This window comes from Hemiscyllium ocellatum, chromosome 19 (genome assembly GCF_020745735.1).
Source record: "Hemiscyllium ocellatum isolate sHemOce1 chromosome 19, sHemOce1.pat.X.cur, whole genome shotgun sequence".
Classification (NCBI taxonomy): domain Eukaryota; kingdom Metazoa; phylum Chordata; class Chondrichthyes; order Orectolobiformes; family Hemiscylliidae; genus Hemiscyllium; species Hemiscyllium ocellatum.
In genome coordinates, this window is record NC_083419.1 from 62,517,377 (window position 1) to 62,539,658 (window position 22,282).

Below are 22,282 nucleotides of genomic sequence, written 5' to 3' on the forward strand. Positions count from 1 at the left end.
GTAGAAGACAGTTTGTCCATTAAGTCCTTGGTGGATCTCTGCAAGATCCCCACCATCGCCTTCTCGCCATATACATTTCCCCTTAACTCTCATCAAATCCCTTTTTGAAAGCCACACTTGAGCCTGCCTTCATCACATCCAGTTCCTAACTGCTCATCTCAAAAGCAAAAAAAAATTCACAGAATTTTATTTTAGAATAATAGTCTGTGGCGTGGACATCTTCTCTATTTATTTGCTGCATTGTATTCATTTTCAAAACTGAAATTTTCAGTTAAGTGGGAACAACCTTTATGTGGTGAAGCTCTCGTCACACTCCATTAACCCTCAAACTGTCTCTTTCAACCCAGAATCACACCAATTTCATATCAGTACTTCCCAAACTGTCCCATCATTTTATACCTCTCTGCTACTGTATTCTTGTAGTCGGTCTAACAAAACTAGGTTTGCTCATATTCAGATCATTATTTCACGACAGAAGTATATAATGAAGACTGTTTTTATTTCAGCCAAGCATTGATTAATAATTATCTTTACAATAACACAATTTTGTTTACCGATATGTAATATATACGAATGTCCCTATGTGTTTAGTGGGTAGGCTTCTCCCAGTGCTAACTCGCACTGCCTCTGATAAAATGGCAGACAATGTCCTCTGAGATGAAATCCTCTCAGCACACCATCGATTCCCGCGCAGTACGATAATTTCCTCTCGCCAGTGGAAAACATCATGGTGGTGCTTTCTGGGATTGCACAGATTCTCACTTTGCACGCTCAAGCACTCTGAGATTTCTTTGAAAGTGAGCGGAACATTGAGGGTACTCAGGAGTGAGTGCGGTAGCAAAAAGATGGTAAACACATTCAAAATTTCAGGTATCAGCTGGAGGTAGTTGTCTCCTCTGTTGGCTTCTGCTGCAGAGTTCGCAGGCACCTTGCCACATCACATCCATGGGTCTGATTTGTGGATGTAGCGACTGGGCTTTCTCGCTATTTCCTCGCTGACCTGCAACTAATGAGAACAAATGGAAGAAGATTGTTACATGCAATGAGCAGTGTACATGCATATTTTGCAAACAAACTTGATCCCTTTCTAAAATCAAGCATGTTGTGTGTTTAATAATATGTCATTCTGTGTGACTACTCAATCCACAACCTTCTTAAAATTTCTGTGCTCCTTAAATTCCAACCTCTTGCAAATTCAAGGATTTAATCATTCCATCAATGGTAAACATACTTCCACATGAACAGGCATAAAGGCTTTGGAATTTCTTCGCCAACCCTCTGTGTTTGATGTTTTTATATAGACCAATTAAATGTCAATATAGAAATGTATGAGTTTGTACGCTCATCTGAATGAAGTTGAGGATGAAAAGGATTCCAGGGTACAGATATCCAAATCACTCCAAGTACTAATGCAGATAACTAAAGGATCGCGAGTGTGGTGCTGGATAAGCACAGCCGGTCAGGCAGCATTCGAGGAGCAGGAGAATTGATGTTTCAAGCATAAGCTCTTCATCAGGAATGATTCTTTCCAGCACCACAAACTCAACTCTGATCTCCAGCATCTGCAGTCCTCATTTGCTCTCAGATTATTAAGACTCAAAGGATAGAATTGAAAATCAGGGATGCTATATCCATTTTATGCAGGACTTCGGTTTGGTCTCCCTCTGACTGCCAAAAAAGGATTTAACACACTGTAGAAGGTGCAGTAAACTGATATAAATAAAAAAAGACACATAAAAGATAAAAAGAATGATACTACATTGATCAGAAACACACATTTTAGCTATCAGGGAGGATTGTACAGTGTGGGTTTATTTTCCCTTTAAAGTTTTGAACATGAGAGGACAGATATAGGGAAAGTATATCCACTTCAGGGGGAAGATCATACACAGAGGCGCCATCTTTACTTGGTCTGCCTTGTCTGTGGTTCCAGATCCACAGCAATGTAGCAGACTCTTTAACTGGTCTCAAAGGAGAAGAAGAAATAGGTAATCAATGCTGGCATTGTTAGGTACAGCCACATACCAAGGAATAATTCCAAACAAATAGAAAATGGAGACAGTCCAGGAACAAGGTACTTGATCTGCCACCTTGATGCATTGCTTAAGGCATTGCTAAATAGTGTGAGAATATCTTACTGTGTCAAAGATGTTACATCAACACAAACCATTACTCCTGCAAACCCTAACACATTGTTTGTTTTGCCTGCAGCACTTTGCGCTGGCTGCACAGGACCAATTTCACAGAAGGTTGTGGTGGGATCTAACTAGGTAAGCATGGTAGTAATATTTCCAATGTTAAGCACTGCTCTTGTTTAGTTGTCAACGGTTAAACAACAAACCACCCTTAATACCCTACCAAGACTGCCCGGAACGGACTGGACAGTAATAGCAAGGCTCAATTCTGTACTCCAGTTACCAGGGTCAAGTGATAAGAGTTACATTAGTAGCAATAATAGCCATAGACTGAAACACAAAATCTCCACACTCCAGCATAGTATAAAGTGTGCATTGTTGGAAATGCTGTCCTTTTTGATCTGTCCACAAAGGATCTGATGAGTATTTTGGCCATTATTTATTTCTCAACTAAGGTCACTGAAACAAGAGCTCATTTTCATTGCCTTCCTGCTGTTTTTTGGAAACTTGCTGTGGACATACTGCCCACATTACAGGCATGACCACAATTAAAAAGTTTCCAATTGGCTGGAAAGCACTTTGGGATGTCTTGAGGTCAGGAAAGGTGCTACAGAAATGCAAGCTCTTTATGTCTTTTAGCTGTACGATTGCAGAGCTTTATGATATTTAAACTTAGTGCTATTAAGAGTGAACTTTGTATTGTCGGATTAGGGTCCAGATAAAAAAGATGCACATCCTTCCAAATTGAGACACGATGGAAGGGCTGACGTTTCTCTGCTCAAAACCAAATAAGCAACACTGTGACAAAAGTATTGAGTCATTGAAGTGAAATCCCATGGAGTAAAACTGGGGCAGTATGAAAACAAAGCTGGCTGTGGTCGATGGTGATTCGAGGAAGGAACTCAGTGCGGTTCCTCCTTTTCCTGATGTATATTAATAATCTGTGACTGCAGAGGTTGGGAGCCAGGCGACTGGAGAAATTCCTGTCAGCGACTCAAAAGGTTTTCTGGTCGTTAATTAGGTGACTGGAGAGATCCTGGTCATAAGAGTAAAAGCCCATGGGATACAAGGTGATGGGTTGAGTTGGATCCAAATTTGGCATAGTAACAGGAAAGAGCTGAAAATGTGTTGCTGGAAAAGCGCAGCAGGTCAGGCAGCATCCAAAGAGCAGGAGAATCGACGTTTCGGGCATGAGCCGTTCTTCAGGAAACCTGAAGAAGGGTTCATGCCCAAAATGCCGATTCTCCTGCTCTTTGGATGCTGCCTGACCTGCTGCGCTTTTCCAGCAACACATTTTCAGCTCCGATCTTCAGTATCTGCAGTCCTCACTTTCTCCTCCTTAGTAACAGGAAACACAAGGTTAATGGCTGACCTCGTGAGTGGAAAACTGTTTCAAGTGGTATAGCGCAGGGTTCGGTGTTGGGACCTCTGCTGTTTGTTTTACACATTAACATTTGGACTCGAATGGGAGGGAGCACAACTGAGACATTTGCGGGCAACACAGAAATTGGCCATGTAGTGGATAGTGTACAGGACAGTTGTAAGCTCAAATGATACAGCTGGGATGGTGCAGTGGGCAGGAATGTGGCCGGTGGAATTCTGTGTCGAGTGTGAAGTCAAACAGGAAAAAGAAATACATAATAAACAGGAATGCACTGAGATGGGGAGATGAAGGGAGGGATCTTGGTGTGCATGAGCAAAAGTCCCTGAAGTTACCAGAACTAGGCATATGGAATGCTCTCCTGGAAGGCAGAGGTATAGAATTTTAAAAAAAGGATATAATGGTATAACACACTGGTGAGGCCACAACTGGAGTATTGTGCACAGTTCTAGACACTCTGTGCCCCAATTCTCGACTGTCCCATGGAAGCAAACATCGTCTCAGCCTCCACTCCATCAAACCCTATCTGAACCCTACATTTTAATGTGATCAGCCTCAATTTTCAATTGATCTAAACACGCAAAGCCTTTCCTTTCAGGAATCTGCCTAGTGAACCATCCCTGAGCTGCTGCAGATGCAATGCATATTGCCCCCTGAAGGGCTTTCGTGGGGCAGTGGCAGTGTGCCTACCCACGAGAGCTCGGTTCAAGTCCTGCCTGCTCCAGAGGCGTGTAATAATGTCACAGAGCAGGTTGATTAGAAATATTTGTCCCTTTCTAAATACTGAGCCCCAAAGCTGTACTCAGTTATCGAGATGTGGTTTCGCCAATGTTCTGTATCTTTGCAGCATGATATTTCTTACATTTATACTCCAACCTTACAATAAAAGCCAAAGTTCCACTTGCATTCCCAATTACTTACTGTACCGGTGCATATTTGTAATTAATTTACATAGATGCCTCTGTACTGTCCCAATCTGTAGTCCGTATTTTAGTAATATTTTGTTTTCCTTACCAATGTAAACAGCCTCACATTGTATTTTAAAAGATGTTGCCAGTCCTGCTGAGTTGCAACTGTACCCTGTTCTTATCCCATATTACATTTCCTTCAAGAGCACCTTCCAAACCCACCCCTCAACACCCAATGGACCAGGGCAATATATACATGGCAAGACTCAAGCCACTCATCCTCTTCACTGGAGAAATATCATCACCCCCTGCCCTGTCCCTGGGTCAAAATGCTCTTTAATCTTATAGTTCAGTGCAGCTCACCATCACTTTCTCACAGGCAACTAAGAATGGGCATTAAATGCCCATTAGCTCCTGCTCCCCATCCCATGTATAAATAAAAATTAATTTCACCAGTCATTCCACCAAATTTTTGCCCAGTCATTCCACCAATGTATTTCCCTTTACAGGCTACATCCTCCTTACAACTTGTGGTATCTGCGGGGGATACGTTCCAAGACCTATCACGGACGCCTGAAACCAGTTAAATGGGTAATGTTCCTCCCCAGCTGCCCCCTGGTCCCAGGTTCTGGAATGTTCCATGTAATATGTTTGGGCTGTGGTAAACCGCGGGTAACCGAAACTGCGGTAACTGGACCCGTGGATACAGCAGTCGGCCTGTACTTATATTTGTGACAGCAGCAAATTTGGCGACAATAAACCCCATTATTTTATCTAAGTCTATTAATATTGATTGTAAATAACAGAGGTCTCTGCTCTGATTTCGGTAGTTACAGCTTCATAAGTCATAGAATCAGAGATTTACAACATGGAAACAGACCCTTCGGTCCAACCCATCTATGCCGACCAGATATCCTAACCTAATCTAATCTGATTTGCTAGTACTTGGCCCATATCCCTCTCAACCCTTCCTATTCATGTCCCCATCCAGATGCCTTTTAAATGCTGCAAAATGTACTAGCCTCCACCAATTCCTCTGGCAGCTCATTCCATACATGCACCACCCTCTGTGTGAAAAAGTTACCCCTTAGCTCCATTTTATATCTTTCCCTCTCACCCTAATCCTATGCCCTCTAGTTCCGGACTCCACCCACCTCAGGGAAACTACGTTGTCTATTCACTCTATCCATGCCCCTCATGATTTTATAAGCCTCTATAAGGTCACCCCTCAGCCTCCAACGCTTCAGGGAAAACAGCCCCGGCCTATTCAACATCTCTCTGTAGCTCAAATCCTCCAACCCTGGCAACACCCTTGCAAATCTTTTCTGAACCCTCAGTTTGCTGGTTTAAATCAAATGGACCTATTTATCCCAAATGCAGGATTGGCAAACTAACAGGAGGCAAAGTGGGACCAGCTAAACTGTGTAACTTGCAAATTCTGCTGTAGGGCGAGGAAAGAAGTCTTTTTCTCAGAATTGGGTATTTTACTGTGGTAATAGCTGGTCATAAAGAATCTCCCTGAAAATGCCTTTTCTTTTGAGTACCTCATTAGCATTTATTTATTTATTTATTCAAGGTTTATTAGATTATTGTAGATTCTTGGACTTAATGCTAAACCCCAAAGGTCTGAATCTCCTGTTTGGGACTAATCATACTGGCATAAAGAATAATCACTAACGTAGGGGGCAAACTAACAGGGTGAATTGGACAAAACATAATATATGATTTTCCATTATGAAGATATGATGATGTAGAAGGTCAATATGGATCAATCTTCTTTTCTTCAATCCTCCAGGCTGACGCTTTGGTAACTTTACATATATTTCAAACACACACACGATTCATGATGTTTCATACAATTAACTTGTGCCCGTACAATTTGCTAATTTGCCACAAATATGCCACCAAGATAAGGGATAGGAACAGACATTATGGGAAGGTATTTAATTTGGGGAGATAAAATTATACTGCTATCAGACAGGAGCTGTGGAGTATAAATTGGGAACAATTGTTCTGTGGGAAATGCACAACAGAAATGTGGAGGCTACTTACGGAGCACTTGTTGAGTGTGTTGGATAACTTTGTCCCACTGAGACAGGTGAGGAATGGTAAGGTGAAGGAGCCTTGGATGACAAGAGAAGAGGAGCTTTCGAGGAATACAGGGTAGCTAGGAAAGAACTCGAAAATGGACTAAGGAGAGCTAGGAGAGGGCGTGAAAAAGCCTTGGCGGCAAGGATTAGGGAAAACCCAAAGGCATTCTACACTTACGTGAGGAATAACAGGATGACCAGAGTTTAAAATCACACAACACTAGGTTATAGTCCAACAGGTTTTGTGTTGTGTGATTTTTAACTTTGTACACCCCAGTCCAACACCGGCATCTCCAAATCAGGATGACCAGAGAAAGGGTAGGGTTTATCAGGGATAGCGGAGGGAACTTGTGCCTGGAATCTGAAGAGGTAAGGAGGCCTTTAATGACACTAGTATTCACTAGACAGAGGGACCTTGTTGACAGTGAGAACACAGTGGACCAAATTAATAGGCTTGTACAGATTGATATTAAGGAACTGGATGTGCTAGAAATTCTGGGAAGCATCCCCAGGGTCGGACCAGATGTATCCAAGGTTACTACGGGAAGTGAGGAATGAGATTGCTGCACCTCTGGCGATGATCTTTGCATCCTCGCTCTTCACGGGAGTAGTACTGGATGATTTTGGGGGTGGGGAAGCAAATGTTGTTCCTTAGTTCAAGAAAGGAATCGGGAATTACAGACCAGTCAGTCAGTCTTACATCTGTGGTAAGCAAGGTATTGGAATGGATTCTGAGAGATAGGATTTATGGTTATTTGGAAAAAACAATTTGATTAAAGATGGTCATCGTGGCTTTGTAAGGGTCAGGTCATGCCTCACAAACCTTACTGAGTTCTTTGGAGGAGGAGACAAGTTGACGAAGGTCGACCAGTGGATATGGTGTATATAGATTTCAATAAGGCATTTGATAAGGTTCCCCACTGTAGGCTCATTCAGAAAGAGCGGAGGTATGGGATACAGGGAAATTTGGCTGTCTGGATACAGAATTAGCTGGCTGAAAGTGGTAATAAATGGAAAGTATTCTGCCTAGAGGTCAGTGACTAGTAGTGTCCCGCAGGAATCAGGTCTTGGGCCTCATCTCTTTGTAGTTTTTATAAATGACGTGGAAGGGTGAGTTGGTAATTTTGCTGATGACACAAAGGTCGGTGATGTTGTAGATCGTGTTACAGGCTACAACAAGACATTGACAGGATGCAGACCTGGGCTGAGAAGTGGCTGATGGAATTCAGCCTGGATAAATGCGAAGTAATTCATTTTGGAAGGTTGAATTTGAATGCTGAATACAGGGTTAAAGACAGGATTCTTGGTAGTGTGGAGGAACAGTGGGATCTTGGGGTCCACATACATATATCCCTCAAAGTTGATAGGGTTATTAAGAAGGTATTTCGTGTTTGGGTTTTCATTAACGGGGGATTGAGTTTAAGAGCCGTGAGGTTTTGCTGCAGCTCTATAAAACCCTGGTTAGACCACACTTGGAATATTGAATCCAATTCTGGTCGCCTTGTTATAGGAGAAATGTAGGTGCTTTAAAGAGAGTGCAGAGGAGATTTACCAGAATGCTGCCTGGACTAGAGGGCATGTCCTATGAAGAAAGGTTGAGTGAGCTCAGGCTCTTCACATTTGAGAGAAGGAAAGAGAGGTGACTTGATAGAGGTGTACAAGGTAATAAGAGGCATAGATAGAGTAGATAGCCAGAGACTTTTCCCCAGGGCAGAAATAGCTGCATCATAATTTTAAGGTGATTGGAGGAAGGTTTAGGGGAAATATCAGAGGTAGGTGCGTGGAATACACTGCCTGCAGTGATAGTAGAGTCAAACATATTAGGGTCATTTAAGTGACTCTTGGATAGGTACATGGATGACAGTAAATTGAGGGGTGTGTAGGCTAGGTTGATCTTAGATTAAGATAAATAATCGGCACAACATTGTGGGCTGAAGGGCCTGTACTGTGCTGTACTGTTCCATGTTCTAAAAGGCGAATTCTAATAATTGTAATCATAAAAATGTCAAACTTCAGCAGCACAGTTAATTAATGCAGGCTGGCTTATAAATATACTGTGCTACTGTAAACTTCACAACTTTAATAACTGCTCATAGACTGAAAGACATAGTGATAACTCTGTTCAGGATAAGCTACTAAAGGGGAAGAACAAACTTATCCAGGAATTGAAAGCAATTAGCTGTGCCTGGGAAAAAGGAGGAGACAAAGCTATATAAAGTAAACTATTTTAACAACTCCTTGATAAATAGCTACCCTATGCCACAAGGACAAACAGTTACCTTGCAGAACTTAAGGAGTTAATGATGGGAAAGCTGTGTCTTCAAACAGACAGTCAACACCAAATGTAACAAGGAACAAAGGAAGCTGCTTCTGATAAGAAGGCAAGCTGCAGACTAACACTACTTTGGAAGAAATAATCTAAAGGACCATCAATAATGTCATCACACCACAAACCTGCAGGATGAAAAACTGTACAGGAATTGAACTCTAGGATTCTTTGGGGGCAGAAGTCTAGAGAACACTGCACAAGGATTGAACCCTGGACACATCCAGAGAAATAGACACTGTCAGTGGGAATTACAGCTAATTTACACCATTAATTGGATAAGAGTTAAATTGGGTTGTGAGGCTTCACTTGCTTACTTGAGGGCTCTTATTTTGGTTGCTACATGCAATAAAGTTTAAATCATTGTTTCAGCACTTGGCTGTGAAATTCCTGAATAAATAGCCAGATTACAGGTTGCTTGTGGTAGTTTACCTACAACACTACATTCACTGACAGATCTCGGTGTTAACATTGCTTCAGGAGATCAGAGATAGAGACAGTCAGTCAAAATCAAGCTGAAGGACTCATTTCATGCTTTTCACAATATGTAGATCTGGTTCAAAATGACCTCCATTCCTTATTACATATTAAAAGGCCCTCAATTAAAGGGCTGATGCTGTCACCACCCCCCCCTCCCCCCACCCATTGCAAATTTCTTGGTGCAAAAACAGCAGTTTAAAATAACTAGAATCTCCATGGTTTACTGCTACAGCTTGTGATGTTGAAATAGCAGACAGGAAGTTCTCCAGGAGACTCCCGGAAGCATTTACAGGTTATATTTTCACGTACCGTTCTGTGCAGCCACACACGGTGAGTTTTTGATCCGCGATGATTACTGCTGCGGGCTGCTGCCAACTCTGCAGAGAGACAGCGGAGACTCGGCTGAGATTGAAGAACAGTCTGTTGCAAAGGTCTCCATTTCTTCATGTGCAACGTCTATATCACTACTGCTGCAGTCCCAAAAGGCTTTCCAATCAGCTCCCAGACTTGTCACTTCAGCAGTTTCATTGACCACTTCAGATGCTGGACTGTGGGTTAAAGCTGTTGATAATGTATTCGGTAACTCAGAGAGAACGGTTTCGCATTTTTGGTGACCCACTCCTTTCATTTCTATTTCGGTGCTGTCGGCTACACTAGGCTCAGATTTCCTCCAACTTGCTTGCCCGTTGAGAAGTTGCGTTGAATCTTCAGGGTAAGGTGCATCTTGATTTAGGACTGTACACCAATCATTGCTACTCATGCATTTGCTCCCCATTCTCAGAGATGGTAGGGTCATCTCTGTGTTGTCAGCCTCAAGTTGTTTGCCCCCGTATTGTTGAGTTATTTGGCACCTGCTATTTTTAAGGCAAGCGTTTGGCCTGTAGGTTTCGAGTGCTGTATTATGTGAAGTGACGTCAGCCCAGCTACCATTGCTGTCTTCATCAGTCAGCAGGGGGTGGGACCTCAATATACTCTCTAACAGCTCAGATTCACGTTCCTCGAACACAATATCGTCTGTTGCACTGCACCAGTTACTTAATTTTCTTGGCTGAGATCTTTCTTTATGACGTTGCCCCCTGTCAACTGTTGCAGTGAACCCAAAATGGAGATAGTGTGCATTCCATGCATGCACGTTACCAATCGACTCTGCAGGCCTCGCTACGGTGTACAGGTTAAGTCCACTGTGGAGCCATTCAACACTAGACTTAAAATCAAATCCTTTCTCCATCTCATGGTGCTGTTCAAAGCCGTCCCCAGAAGGACACCAGAAACGGAAAATGGACTCGGTGGTGGTTTCCAACTCAGCCACATTTTGGAATTCATTTTTGCTAAAAAAGTTCTGTGTCATCAGGTCTTTGGAATTGAAACAACAGAGGGCAGCGGCTGTTTCATCTTGTCCACTTGAGGTATCATTTACCTCAGTGGGATTTTCATTAGAACACCCACTTCCAACCGGCAACTTGGAGAGTTCTGCAGAAACTGCTGTGTTAGTTTTGCTCGCATACTTAACACTCCCAGGGTTTTCATTCAATTTTACCTCGAATTGGTAAACATTATCGGAATGACCAGCCACTGTGCTGAAGGCTTTTGTATCGGCCAGTTGGACAAAAGGATCACTTACAAAAGGCACATTATTCTGACTGGGAGGGGAGTCAGTAATGAAGTCTCTCTGTTTGCCCTCATCTAGACTTGAGCCAGCCCGGATTGGTCCATTCACCTCATGTGGGTCGTGTTCTACTTGTGTTGTGGAGAAATTGCTCGCTTTGCCAATGGATTGCACAAGCTCGCGGCCTGTTGTTACCAACGAGTCAGTAGCGAGATGCACGCCATTGATGATTTTCCAGTGCTCCCAGTACTTGGAGAGTGAGAATACAAAACTGATCCTGATCCCTGATAGCAAATCTGTGTCAGCATCATTCGAGACGGCCACTGTTCCACAGCCTTCTTTTCGGAGCAGGGAGCCACCTCCATGCGATGTCTGCCCAACAGCCATTACTTCCCCGTTGCTACTCGGAGGGAGAGCATGGATTCCCCGAACTGGCCTTTGACATTTCAGTGTGAATCTTGAGGCTAGAACACCGCGTACCACAGACAGAGGGTGATAGCTATCCGTACTGCTTGACACACAGACTGGTGAACTTTCAGCTCCTGCCGAGCTCTTGACATTCCCGGCCTGAGGGAAGAGCCCTGGCTGTTCAGAACTTTCTTCGCTGCCTGGTATTGGACTCCCCTGGCAGCTCCAGGCCATTGAAATCGAAGTCACCATACTCCCAGAGGTCCCATTCTTAATGCCTGGCTGCTTCCTCAATCCTCTACACAGAACAAAAGGTCCATCGGCCACATGGTGCTTGTTCCTCACTACACTTCGATCAGATGCATTGCTGCTTAAGCGTGCAGGTATGGCTGGAACTCGCTCAAGAGATGAACCATCTGCCTCACTCCTCGATGCAGGTCTGCAGTTTTGAACCAAGCCCACAGAACATGGATCGGCAACTGGATTTATTAACGGTGTCAAACGCGCCGATGGCACATGGGGGGTGCTGCAGGGTGAGGATAGTAGACCATCACTGTCCGCAGCAGAGAGAGATAGAGTTCCCTGCATCTGTTCAACCTGCGCAAACAATGGAGTTCCATCCAACAGAGCTGGAGCACGTGAAACCGAAGGGGGGGACTGGTTTAATTTGCTTGCAGTGTGGAGACTCATCGAAGGATTACTCCCTTGGCTGCTTGCAACACCACGTTCTAACTTGATCACAACATCTGCATGTGGGTGACGTGCTGTTGGGGCACGAGTGAGATGATGGGCGAATTTTTCATCGACTTCCTGAGTGTCCCCAAAGCTCAACAGAACTGAGCTGGCGACTGAGCAGGGCACCACCTCGGGCAGCTCAGTTTCCTGCAATTTGTCCTCTTCCGTCCTCTGAACCCTGGTCACCACCGGACTTTGAACATTCCTCGCTTGCTGGTTTGTTTGATAAACGGAGCTCGATTGGTTTACGTCCGCAGGATTTTGTTTACCGCCTGCAGAGGTGCTTTGGTATTCCTGGAAAGGAGTGCCAACCTCCGCAGTCTGCTGTCCAGGACTGAAAGGAATGTCTGAGGAGCCTCTGGCTTGTTTGGGCCCTGTAGAGCTGAGACCAAGCGTGCCGAACACTTGCTCCTTATTATTCGATACTGCTGCATTAAACGACGGTAGAGTTAAGTCTAGCTTCTGTTTTACTTCTGGACCAGATGGATCATTTGACAAAGAGGGAGCTGTGTTCTGTTCTGGACTGGTTACATCAGGAGACGAAGAAGTTAGAATTGCCACACTCGGTCCTTCATTGTCTTCTGGAATGATACCTAAAGAACGTAAAATGAATTCTAAGGTATCAGATTCTTTTGTCAAAACACTCTCAGAATTTGGTATTGAGTGGAGTTCCTCAACCACCTTTTCTGGGGATGCGTTACTTACCTTGTTACCATTTGTCATGTAGATATCAGAGGAGGGAAATCCATTTACTGTCTGGATTCCTGCAGATACCTCATTGCTGGCTTTACACTGGAGCCCTGCCTGATCAACTAGGTTTGATGGAGCACTGAACAGTTTAGACGATTCAATAGGCAAGGCAACGAGTTGTTCTGGAAAACCCTCCGAAGGTGGAACTGAAGCATCACCCTCTTGATCATTTGAGGTTGCATTTGAGATGTGGACACCCACACGAGAGGCAGCCTCCTGCCCTCCGCTGAATTCTTCAGCTCTCACTGCTAGAGTCAAGTTCCCTTGGAAGCTTTTCGAAGTTGCATTGGTGAGGTGGCTCTCCATGATAGGCTCTACTCGTGCACAATGGGGAGACAGTGGGCTGCATGCATTGTTCGCAGGTGGCAGGCTGCTGGATCCTTGGCTTGAACATCTCGGCCAGTGCAGTGTGTTGGCGGGTTTTGTCGTCGGAGACCTCATGGCACTCGGGACGGATACAGGCTTCTCTTGATCCACTGAGGTTGCACGTAGAGGTGATACCAGCGGTCCCTCAGTGTTGTCTGCGGATTGTGTGAGAAGTGCAGCTTTCTTGTTGTCAAAGGTCTCGGGTGAAGAGGAAGCTTCTGGACTTTGGCTGCGTTGAACTCTTGAATGAAGGCGAGTGACAGGGCTCGATGCATTCCACTTAACAAGTGGGGGAGATTCATCATGCTTAAATTGTCGTGCTGCTGCAGCGTTCTGCGAATTTGGCAATGCATCTGCACTCGCATCCCAAATATCCTGGTGATCAGCCTTCTGGGAAGACTGGTTGTCACAAGCTGACTGTACGGCATTGATATCAATTTGACCCAATTCAGAAGCTGGTTGAACATGGTTTGCAGAATCTTCCAGCTTTTGACGTTTCGAATTTCCATTCATTTTATTTCCATAAGAAGTTCGCAACATATCATACAAGGCTTTGATGTCTTTTTGACGTTGCTCATCATGCTGAGAGGTATTTATTGGAGGACTGGTTTGATTCATGTTTGATGTACTTGAGGCGTCCAGTGACTGAAATGAATGATTGTGCGCTCCATCTTGTTGATTTGGTCCAAAATAATTGGGATCGACAGGCCCAGAACTGAAAGGCTTGGGACTCTTTAAACAGTTAAATGAGTAATCTTGCACGTTACGCTCAACACCTACAGCCCCACGGCGAGTGTGGGGATACAAATTCCCTACACTATCTAGACAAATAAAGCTTTTCTCTTCACAGCCTTGCAGAGATGAGCTGATTTGTTCCATCGATGAGTGGCATTGGTAGTGTTTTAGCACATGGGGAGGTAAAACCTGTTGCTCACTTTGTTCGGGAAAAAGAGAATGGCCACCCACATTTCTGTTTTGCGTACACTGATATTTCAAGGATGAACTGCTGCTCAGATTCCTGCCATTTACATAACTAGCAGAGTTTGTGTTCTGTGCGGCGATCGGACAGGATTGCACTATTGCAGGATTTTGCTGGGGTGACACATTCACTTGACCTGCCCGTAAATTCGCGCACGCTATTCTTTTCCTTCTATCCATAACCTCAAACGCAAAAAGCAAGGCCTTCAACTCTCCAAATGTAAGTTCTTCAAGAAACCTTAGCACGTCATAACTCCTCCTCTTCCGAGAAGGCTGGGAATTCTTTTGAGAATACACACTGGACAGGTATTGCGCCCGGGAAGCAAATTCAGAATCTATCTGGTGATTTTGAGACGTTCTGTGACTAAAACTGTTGAAATGAGGATCTGTTGGCGGGTCAGAAGTGACCTGCCAACAATCTTGACCGGGAATCCGAGTACAAAGTCCACCTCCACCTGACGTCATGCTATGAGTACGGCCAAGTGTTGCTTCATGTCCATGGTTCGTAAAGTGCTTTCCAGTTGATGACTCTAGAGCTGAGATATTGTTCCTACTCAGCGCCTGCATTCCCTTTCCCTGCTGGCTTATCGCAAACATACGTCTGTCCGTGGGCACTTTGCAAACTTTAGTACGCACGTTATGAAATGGGCCCGAATCACAATAGCTGACATTGGAAGCCTGTTGATTTGCAGTATGCATGAAAGATCCAGGAGCCTGTTGATACTTGGCACTTGGGCAGTTATTCCAACAATTCTCCGTGGGCCGGGACACAAATACCGCCCTACTGTCTGACTGCCCAGGAAGTTGCTCTGAAAGAGGCCACCTCTTGTGGTTTGGGAGAGGTGGTGTCGCCCAAGAGGCGAGCGAGCTTGGAGTTCCAGGCTGTACACCAGCAGAAGCAGGGATTGGGGATGATGGGAAATTCTTGATGGCTGCATGGGTCTTTTGGTTCCAGCACACCGGCCCTCTCTGAGAAGGGACAAACTCCAACGGAGTTCGAACAGAGGCTGGATCTGACCACATTGATCGATCTTGCAAATAGTTAGATTGGCTCTCAGTTGGCCGGCACTGTGGATAGGCAGGTCGGAATCGACTTTTAGTTTGGGAACCCCCAATTAACGAACGATAGAATGTGGTGTCACTCAAAGGTGATGATAGTTCAGCTGAAGAAGAGGCAAGTTCGGTGATGTCTTCATTTGAGTTGCTTGCTGCCAATTCATTTGCAAAATAGTTAGGTCCGCCACAGACCTTCCAAGACTGGTGACTGGATGAGGATGATCCATTATTGGCACACCCAGATCTCCAAACAGTCTGGTGCGACAGTGGAGATGATGCCATGAGCTCATTCTGATTGTCAAAAGCCTGGTGAAAACAGTTATTTGGTACCCAGCTTTGCATCTTTTGCTGTTTTAACTTGCACCGGATCAGCTTGCTCTTTTTGTTCTGATCTGAAGGCTTCCTGTGAAGAAGAATAAATCAGAACGTTAATTAAGAGAGAAAAAGATAATCGGAAACGGAAACAGAAATGGCTGGATAAGCTCAGTGTCTGTGGAGAGAAATCAGACCCAAGGTTTCCTCAGAACAATCCTCATTAAAATATGGATCCTGCCACAACGACCAACGTTTTCACAGTTTTCGGTGTTGATTTGAGGTCAACATTCAGCACATGTTCATTTTCGTTCTGACCAATTACACTGTAGTTACAGGCTTTGGCCACAAGATGACAGTGTGAAGCAACTCCCATGAGCTTCCTCCCAGCTTGACCTTACTCAGCTCCAGGTACCTCACTATTTAAGGTATAAAGGGAGAGAGTTCATCAATCCTGAGCCAACTCACTATCGACGATACTTGTGCCGCCATCTCTCTCTACCGGACCCAACCAAGGCCATGGAATTTAAAAAAAAGGGCAGTAGCAGTATGGATACAAAATTAGCTGAGAGAGGGGTAGTGAACAGGGAGCAATTGGTGAATAGGTGTTTTTTTGGGGCTGGAGAAGGTTTGTAATGGAGTTCCCCAGGGATCGATACTGAATTGGGTTCTTGCTTTTCCTGATCTTGGTAAATAGGGGATAATTTCAAAGGTTGCAGATAACACTTGTTCAGGTGAAAATTGTAAACTGCAATCAAGGAAGTACAGAACTTCAAACAAAAGGATATTAACAATTTGATAGACTGGGTGCATAGGTGGCAGGTGCAGTTCAGTGTGGAGAACAGCAAGGTCATATATAGAATCATACAGTGCAAAGCCGTCCACATCAATCCTCCAGAGAGTATCCCACCCCTCCCCCAATCCTAATAACTCTGCCTTTACTGCCGAAACATCGATTCTCTTGTTCCTTGGATGCTGCCTGACCTGCTGTGCTTTTCCAGCACCACGCTCTCGACACTGATCTCCAATATCTGCAGTCCTCACTTTCGCCTTTACTGTGGCCAACCCACACAACCCTGGACACTATGGGCAATTTAGCATGGCCAATCCCACCTAACCTGCACATCATTGGACTGAGCACCCAGAGGAAACCCATGGAGACAATATACAAAGTTCACACAAGGTTAGAATCGAACCCAGGTCGCTGGCGCTGTGAGGCAGCAGCTTTAACCACAGACACCCTGCCACCCCGCACTTCTGATTCAAAACACACATGGGAGAGACAGTTTAACTTGCTTCAAACCACTCCAAAGCGATCTCTGCACGCAAGTCAAAGATCAAGGTTTGCACTGCACCAAGAACTTGCCTGACAAAGCAACCACAGCTCTACATCCTGTTTGTTACACAGAGCATTGTAATACACACACAAAAATTCACTGCTCAAAAAGACATTTATTATGGGCACCTTTGGTACATCTGCTATTTAGCTCCCAATTTCCATGATAATATTCACAGATTACTGATCTGACAAGATGTAGCCAGCTCCCAGCACGACATTATAAGAACAATAGGGGTTAATTTACATTAGCCTCTTCCAGTTTAGTCGATCATCTTTTGAGATAGTGTGAACCAGTGGAAGGATTTGCAGAAAGATTTACAGTCTGTGACACAAATGCTCCTTGCTGTGGCCAGAATCACCTCGAAGGAGCATGGTTAGTCCTCTTATGGAAACTGTTTCTGTAGGGTTGCACCAACTTTATCATGAGTAGGAGATGGCAGCCACATTAACCAGACCAGAACATCCCACCGGATCCCACTGACTTCAGAGCAAACCACACACTGGGCTTTGTTTCTTAAGAGACAGAATTTTAAGCAAATTATGAAATGGAGACCATTCAGCCTATCAAGTCTATTTACTTGCCTCCCATTGGGTTGGGGGAAGGGGGGTGGTGGTGAGAGAATCACCACATGTACAATTTCTGAATGGCCTCCTCTTGTGGTATATGAAAAGAGCTTAGTTCTGAACACCAGAGGCACCCAAAATCACAAAGTTACATAAAACACTATGCTCTGCTGCAAAGTCGGATTTGCAACGTAACACAATTAAACATACCATTTCACCAAGGAGGAGGAAATGTGCACTATTAATTACTGTGCATGATGCTGACCTTTTGAAGTTATAATTCATTAAATTAAACAGATTCAGAGTGGGAAATTAGCAGATAATGGCAGTGAGATCCCAAACACCAGTAATCAAGAGTTATCTTGAATAGCAGGGAGAAATGGTATGGCCACAGTGCTTTAAATTGGGTGAATATACAGTCCTGTATTCTGTATTCGTGAAGCTCTGCTAAAATCAGGTTAAATTAAATTGTTGTCTTGTCTGAAATTAGTGCATTCAATGCAGGAAAGGCTCCATTCATTAACATGCATTTCAGCTCACTGGTACAGATTGCTGTCCAGTGAATGCAATGATTAGCCATTCTATTGCAAGGTGGTCTATCTATTCACAAACCACTCTGCTGCCCCCATGTGCTGTTATGCCTTTTGTTATTCAATTCCTCTGCTTTCCACCCTTCTGGTTTTCCACTCTGCTCATTTTTTCTGCTTCCTGCTCAAAAAACCTGTTACACCTAAGCTTTCTATTTTTGACAATGGTTTAACTGATGTGAAACATTAACTCTTTTTTTTCCCCCTCCGTGGATAGTGCCAGACCTGCTGGGTTTCTCTGAGTTTATTATCTGATCATGGAGATGTACAGCATGGAAACAGACCCTTCGGTCCAACTCGTCCATGCTGACTAGATATCCGAAATTAATCTAGTCCAATTTGCCAGCATTTAGCCCATATCCTTCCCATTCATGTACCTATCCAAGATGCCTCCTAAATGCTGTAATTGTACCAGACCCCACCATTTCCTCAGGCAGCTTATTCCATACACACACTACCCTCTGCATGAAAAAGTTGCCCTTTCAGTCCTTTTAAATTTTTTTCCCTCTCATCTTAAACCCATGGCCAGTAGTTTGGACTCCTCTACCCTGGGAACAAAAGACCTTGACTATTCAGCCGATTAATGCCCTTATGATTATATAAACCTGAGAAGCTCCCTCCTCAGCCTCTGACACTTAGGGGGAAAATAACCCTGAAAATAATCAACCTCACCCGCACAACCCTGGCAACATTCCTTGCAAATCTATCCTGAACCCATTCAAGTTTAATACATCATTCCTATAGCAGGGAGACCAGAACTGAACACTGTATTCCAAACGTGGCCTCACCGTTGTCCTGTACAGTCGTAACATGACCTCCCAACTCCTATACTCAATGCACTGACCAATAAAGGCAAGCATTTGGGCGGCACGGTGGCTTGATAGTTAGCACTACTGCCTCACAGCACCAGGGTTCTGGGTTTGATTCCTGCCTGTCTCTGTGGAGTTTGCATATTCTCCCCATGTCTGTGTGGGTTTCCTCCCACAATCCAAAGATATGCAGGTCAGGTGAATTGGCCATGCTAAATTGTCCATAGTGATAGGTGCATTAGTCAGGGGTAAATATAAGGTAGAGGAGTGCGCTTCTCTTCGGAGGGATGGTGTGGACTTGTTGGACCGAAGGGCCTGTTTCCACACTGTAGAGAATCACCACCCTGTCTACCTGCAACTCCACTTTCAAGGAACTATGAACCTTATCTGTTTCTTATGGTCCCTGTCTGATTGCTTTCTGTTTTTCCTGTGACTTCAAAAGTCCAACCCGTCCATGCCAACCAGATATCCCAACCCAATCTAGTCCCACCTGCCAGCACCTGGCCCATATCCCTCCAAACCCTTCCTATTCATATACCCATCCAAATGCCTCTTAAATGTTGCAATTGTACCAGCCTCCACCACTTCCTCTGGCAGCTCATTCCATACATGTACCACCCTCTGTCTGAAAAAGTTGCCTCTTAGGTCTCTTTTATATCTTTCCCCTCTCACCCTAAACCTATGGCCTCTAGTTCTGGACTTCCCGAACCCAGGGAAAAGACTTTGCCTATTTATCCTATCCATGGCTCTCATAATTTTGTAAACCTCTATAGTTCCCTGGCCTGTCCTTACCGCCCTTCTTAAACAGTGCCACCACGTTTGCCAACCTCCAGTCTTCCAGCACCTCACCTGTGACTATCGATGATACAAATATCTCAGCAAGAGGCCCAGCAATCACTTCTTTAGCTTCCCACAGAGTTCTCAGGTACACCTGATCAGGTCCTGAGGATTTATCCACCTTTAACCATTTCAAGACATCCAGCACTTCCTCCTCTGTAATATGGACATTGTGTAAGATGTAACCATCTATTTCCCTACATTCTATATCTTCCATATCCTTTTCCACAGTAAATACTGATGCAAAATATTCATTTAGTATCTCCCCCATTTTCTGTGGCTCCACACAAAGGCCACCTTGCTGATCGTTGAGGGGCCCTATTCTCTCCCTAGTTACCCTTTTGCCCTTAATATATTTGTAAAAACCCTTTGGATTCTCCTTAATTCTATTTGCCAAAGCTATCTCATGTCCCCGTTTTGCCCCCCTGATTTCCCTCTTAAGTATACTCCTACTTCCTTTATACTCTTCTAAGGATTCACTCGATCTATCCTGTCTATACCTGACATATGCTTCCTTCTTTTTCTTAACCAAACCCTCAATTTCTTTTTCTGGATTAGTAGTGCTGGAAGAGCACAGAAGTTCAGGCAGCATCCGAGGAGCAGTAAGATCGATATTTCGGGCAAAAGCCCTTCATCAGGAATAAAGGCAGTGAGCCTGAAGCGTGGAGAGATAAGCTAGAGGAGGGTGGGGGTGGGGAGAAAGTAGCATAGAGTACAATGGGTGAGTGGGGGAGGGGATGAAGGTGATAGGTCGGGGGCAGGGGGAGGGTGGAGTGGATAGGTGGAAAAGGAGCTAGGCAGGTCGGACAAGTCTGGACAAGTCATGGGGACAGTGCTGAGCTGGAAGTTTGGAACTAGGGTGAGGTGGGGGAAGGGGAAATGAGGAAACTGTTGAAGTCTACATTGATGCCTTGGGGTTGAAGTATTCTGAGGCAGAAGATGAGGTGTTCTTCTCCAGGCTTCTGGTTGTGAGGGAGCGGCGGTGAAGGAGGCCCAGGACCTCCATGTGTGTGGTTGATTGGTGCGGGTGTCCCGGAGATGTTCCCTAAAGCGCTCTGCTAGGAGGCGTCCAGTCTCCCAGAGGAAACTGCATCGAGAGCAACGGATACAATAAATGATATTAGTGGATGTGCAGGTAAAACTTTGATGGATGTGGAAGGCTCCTTTAGGGCCTTGGATGGAGGTGAGGGAGGAGGTGAGGGCGCAGGTTTTGCAGTTCCTGTGGTGGCAGGAGAAGGTGCCAGGATGGGAGGGTGGGTCGTAGGGGGGCGTGGACCTGACCAGGTAGTCACGGAGGGAACGGTCTTTGCGGAAGGCAGAAAGGGGTGGGGAGGGAAATATATCCTTGGTGGTGGGGTCTTTTTGGAGATGGTGGAAATGTCAGCAGATGATTTGGTTAATGCAAAGTTTGTAGGGTGGATGTGATCATCAGGGGTGTTCTGTCCTTGTTATGGTTGGAGGGGTGGGGTCTGAGGGTGGAGGTGCGGGATGTGGACGAGCTGCATTGGAGGGCATCTTTAACCACGTACGAAGGGAAATTGCGGTCTCTCCCTACACCCACCCTCCTCTAGCTTATCTCTCCACGCTTCAGGCTCACTGCCTTTATTCCTTTTGCCCAAAACGTTGATTTTACTGCTCCTCGGATGCTGCCTGAACTGCTGTGCTCTTCCAGCACCACTAATCCATAATGAAGAAGGGCTCATGCCCGAAACGTTGATTCTCCTGCTCCTTGGATGCTGCCTGACCTGCTGTGCTTTTCCAGCAACACATTTTCAGCCCTCACTAATGCACCTAACCCATACATCCTTGAACACTATGGACAATTTAGCCAATTCACCTAACCTGCAGATCTTTGGATTGTGGGAGGAAACCCATGCAGACACAGGGAGAATGTGCAAACTCCCCACAGACAGTCACCAGAGGCTGGAATTGAACCAGAGTCCCTTACGCTGTGAGGCAGCGGTGTTAGCCCCTGATCCCATCCAAGCTGCTGGGAGGTTCTGTGCAAGTTGAATGTACCAAAACACTAAATTTCACAGTGAAAAAAATACTAGGGGAGCATTGGGCCTAGGCCCAGCCATCTCCAGCTGCTTCATCACTGATCTTCCCTCCTTTATAAAGGGCAGAAGTGGGGATGTTTGCCCATAGTTGCACAATGTTCAGCACCACCTGCACCTCCTCAGATACTAAAGCAGTCCATGCTCAAATTCAACAATATCTGGACAACACCCAGGCTTTGGCTGATAAGCGATTAGAAATATTCACACCACACAGATGCCAGGTCATCTGCATTGAGAGAACCTAACCATCTTCCATTGATATTCAATGACACTAACATCACTGAATCTCCCACCTACAAGATCCTAGGGGTTACCATTGATCAGAAACTGTACTGGATTAGCCATATCAAGATAGACGGCATGTTCATGATTTCTCCCAAGTCTTCTTTACCCATTGACCCACATATGATAATGGCACCTGGGAAAGAGGGAACTGATGCATATAAATAACAAAATAACAAATAATTGAGAGACAGAAATAAAAACAGAAATGGCAGCATCTGAGGAAAGAAATTACAGTTAGCTTTTCGTGTTGAGTGACCCTTTCTCAGAACA

At 44.8% G+C, this 22,282-nt stretch overlaps 1 protein-coding gene across 1 annotated transcript in view; it reads right to left on the reverse strand.

Annotated features, from left to right (window-relative positions):
* Positions 1–510: 510 nt before the first annotated feature.
* The window catches only part of LOC132825008 (uncharacterized), a 31,772-nt gene continuing 10,000 nt past the window's right edge, over positions 511–22,282 (reverse strand). The window contains exons 2-3 of the mRNA XM_060839999.1: positions 9,630–15,622; positions 511–1,006 (exon numbers count right to left, since the gene is read on the reverse strand). Of these exons, the coding sequence (XP_060695982.1) occupies positions 9,673–15,561 (5,889 nt within the window). The 5' untranslated portion in view covers positions 15,562–15,622 and the 3' untranslated portion in view covers positions 511–1,006; positions 9,630–9,672. The remainder of the gene's footprint in view (positions 1,007–9,629; positions 15,623–22,282) is intronic.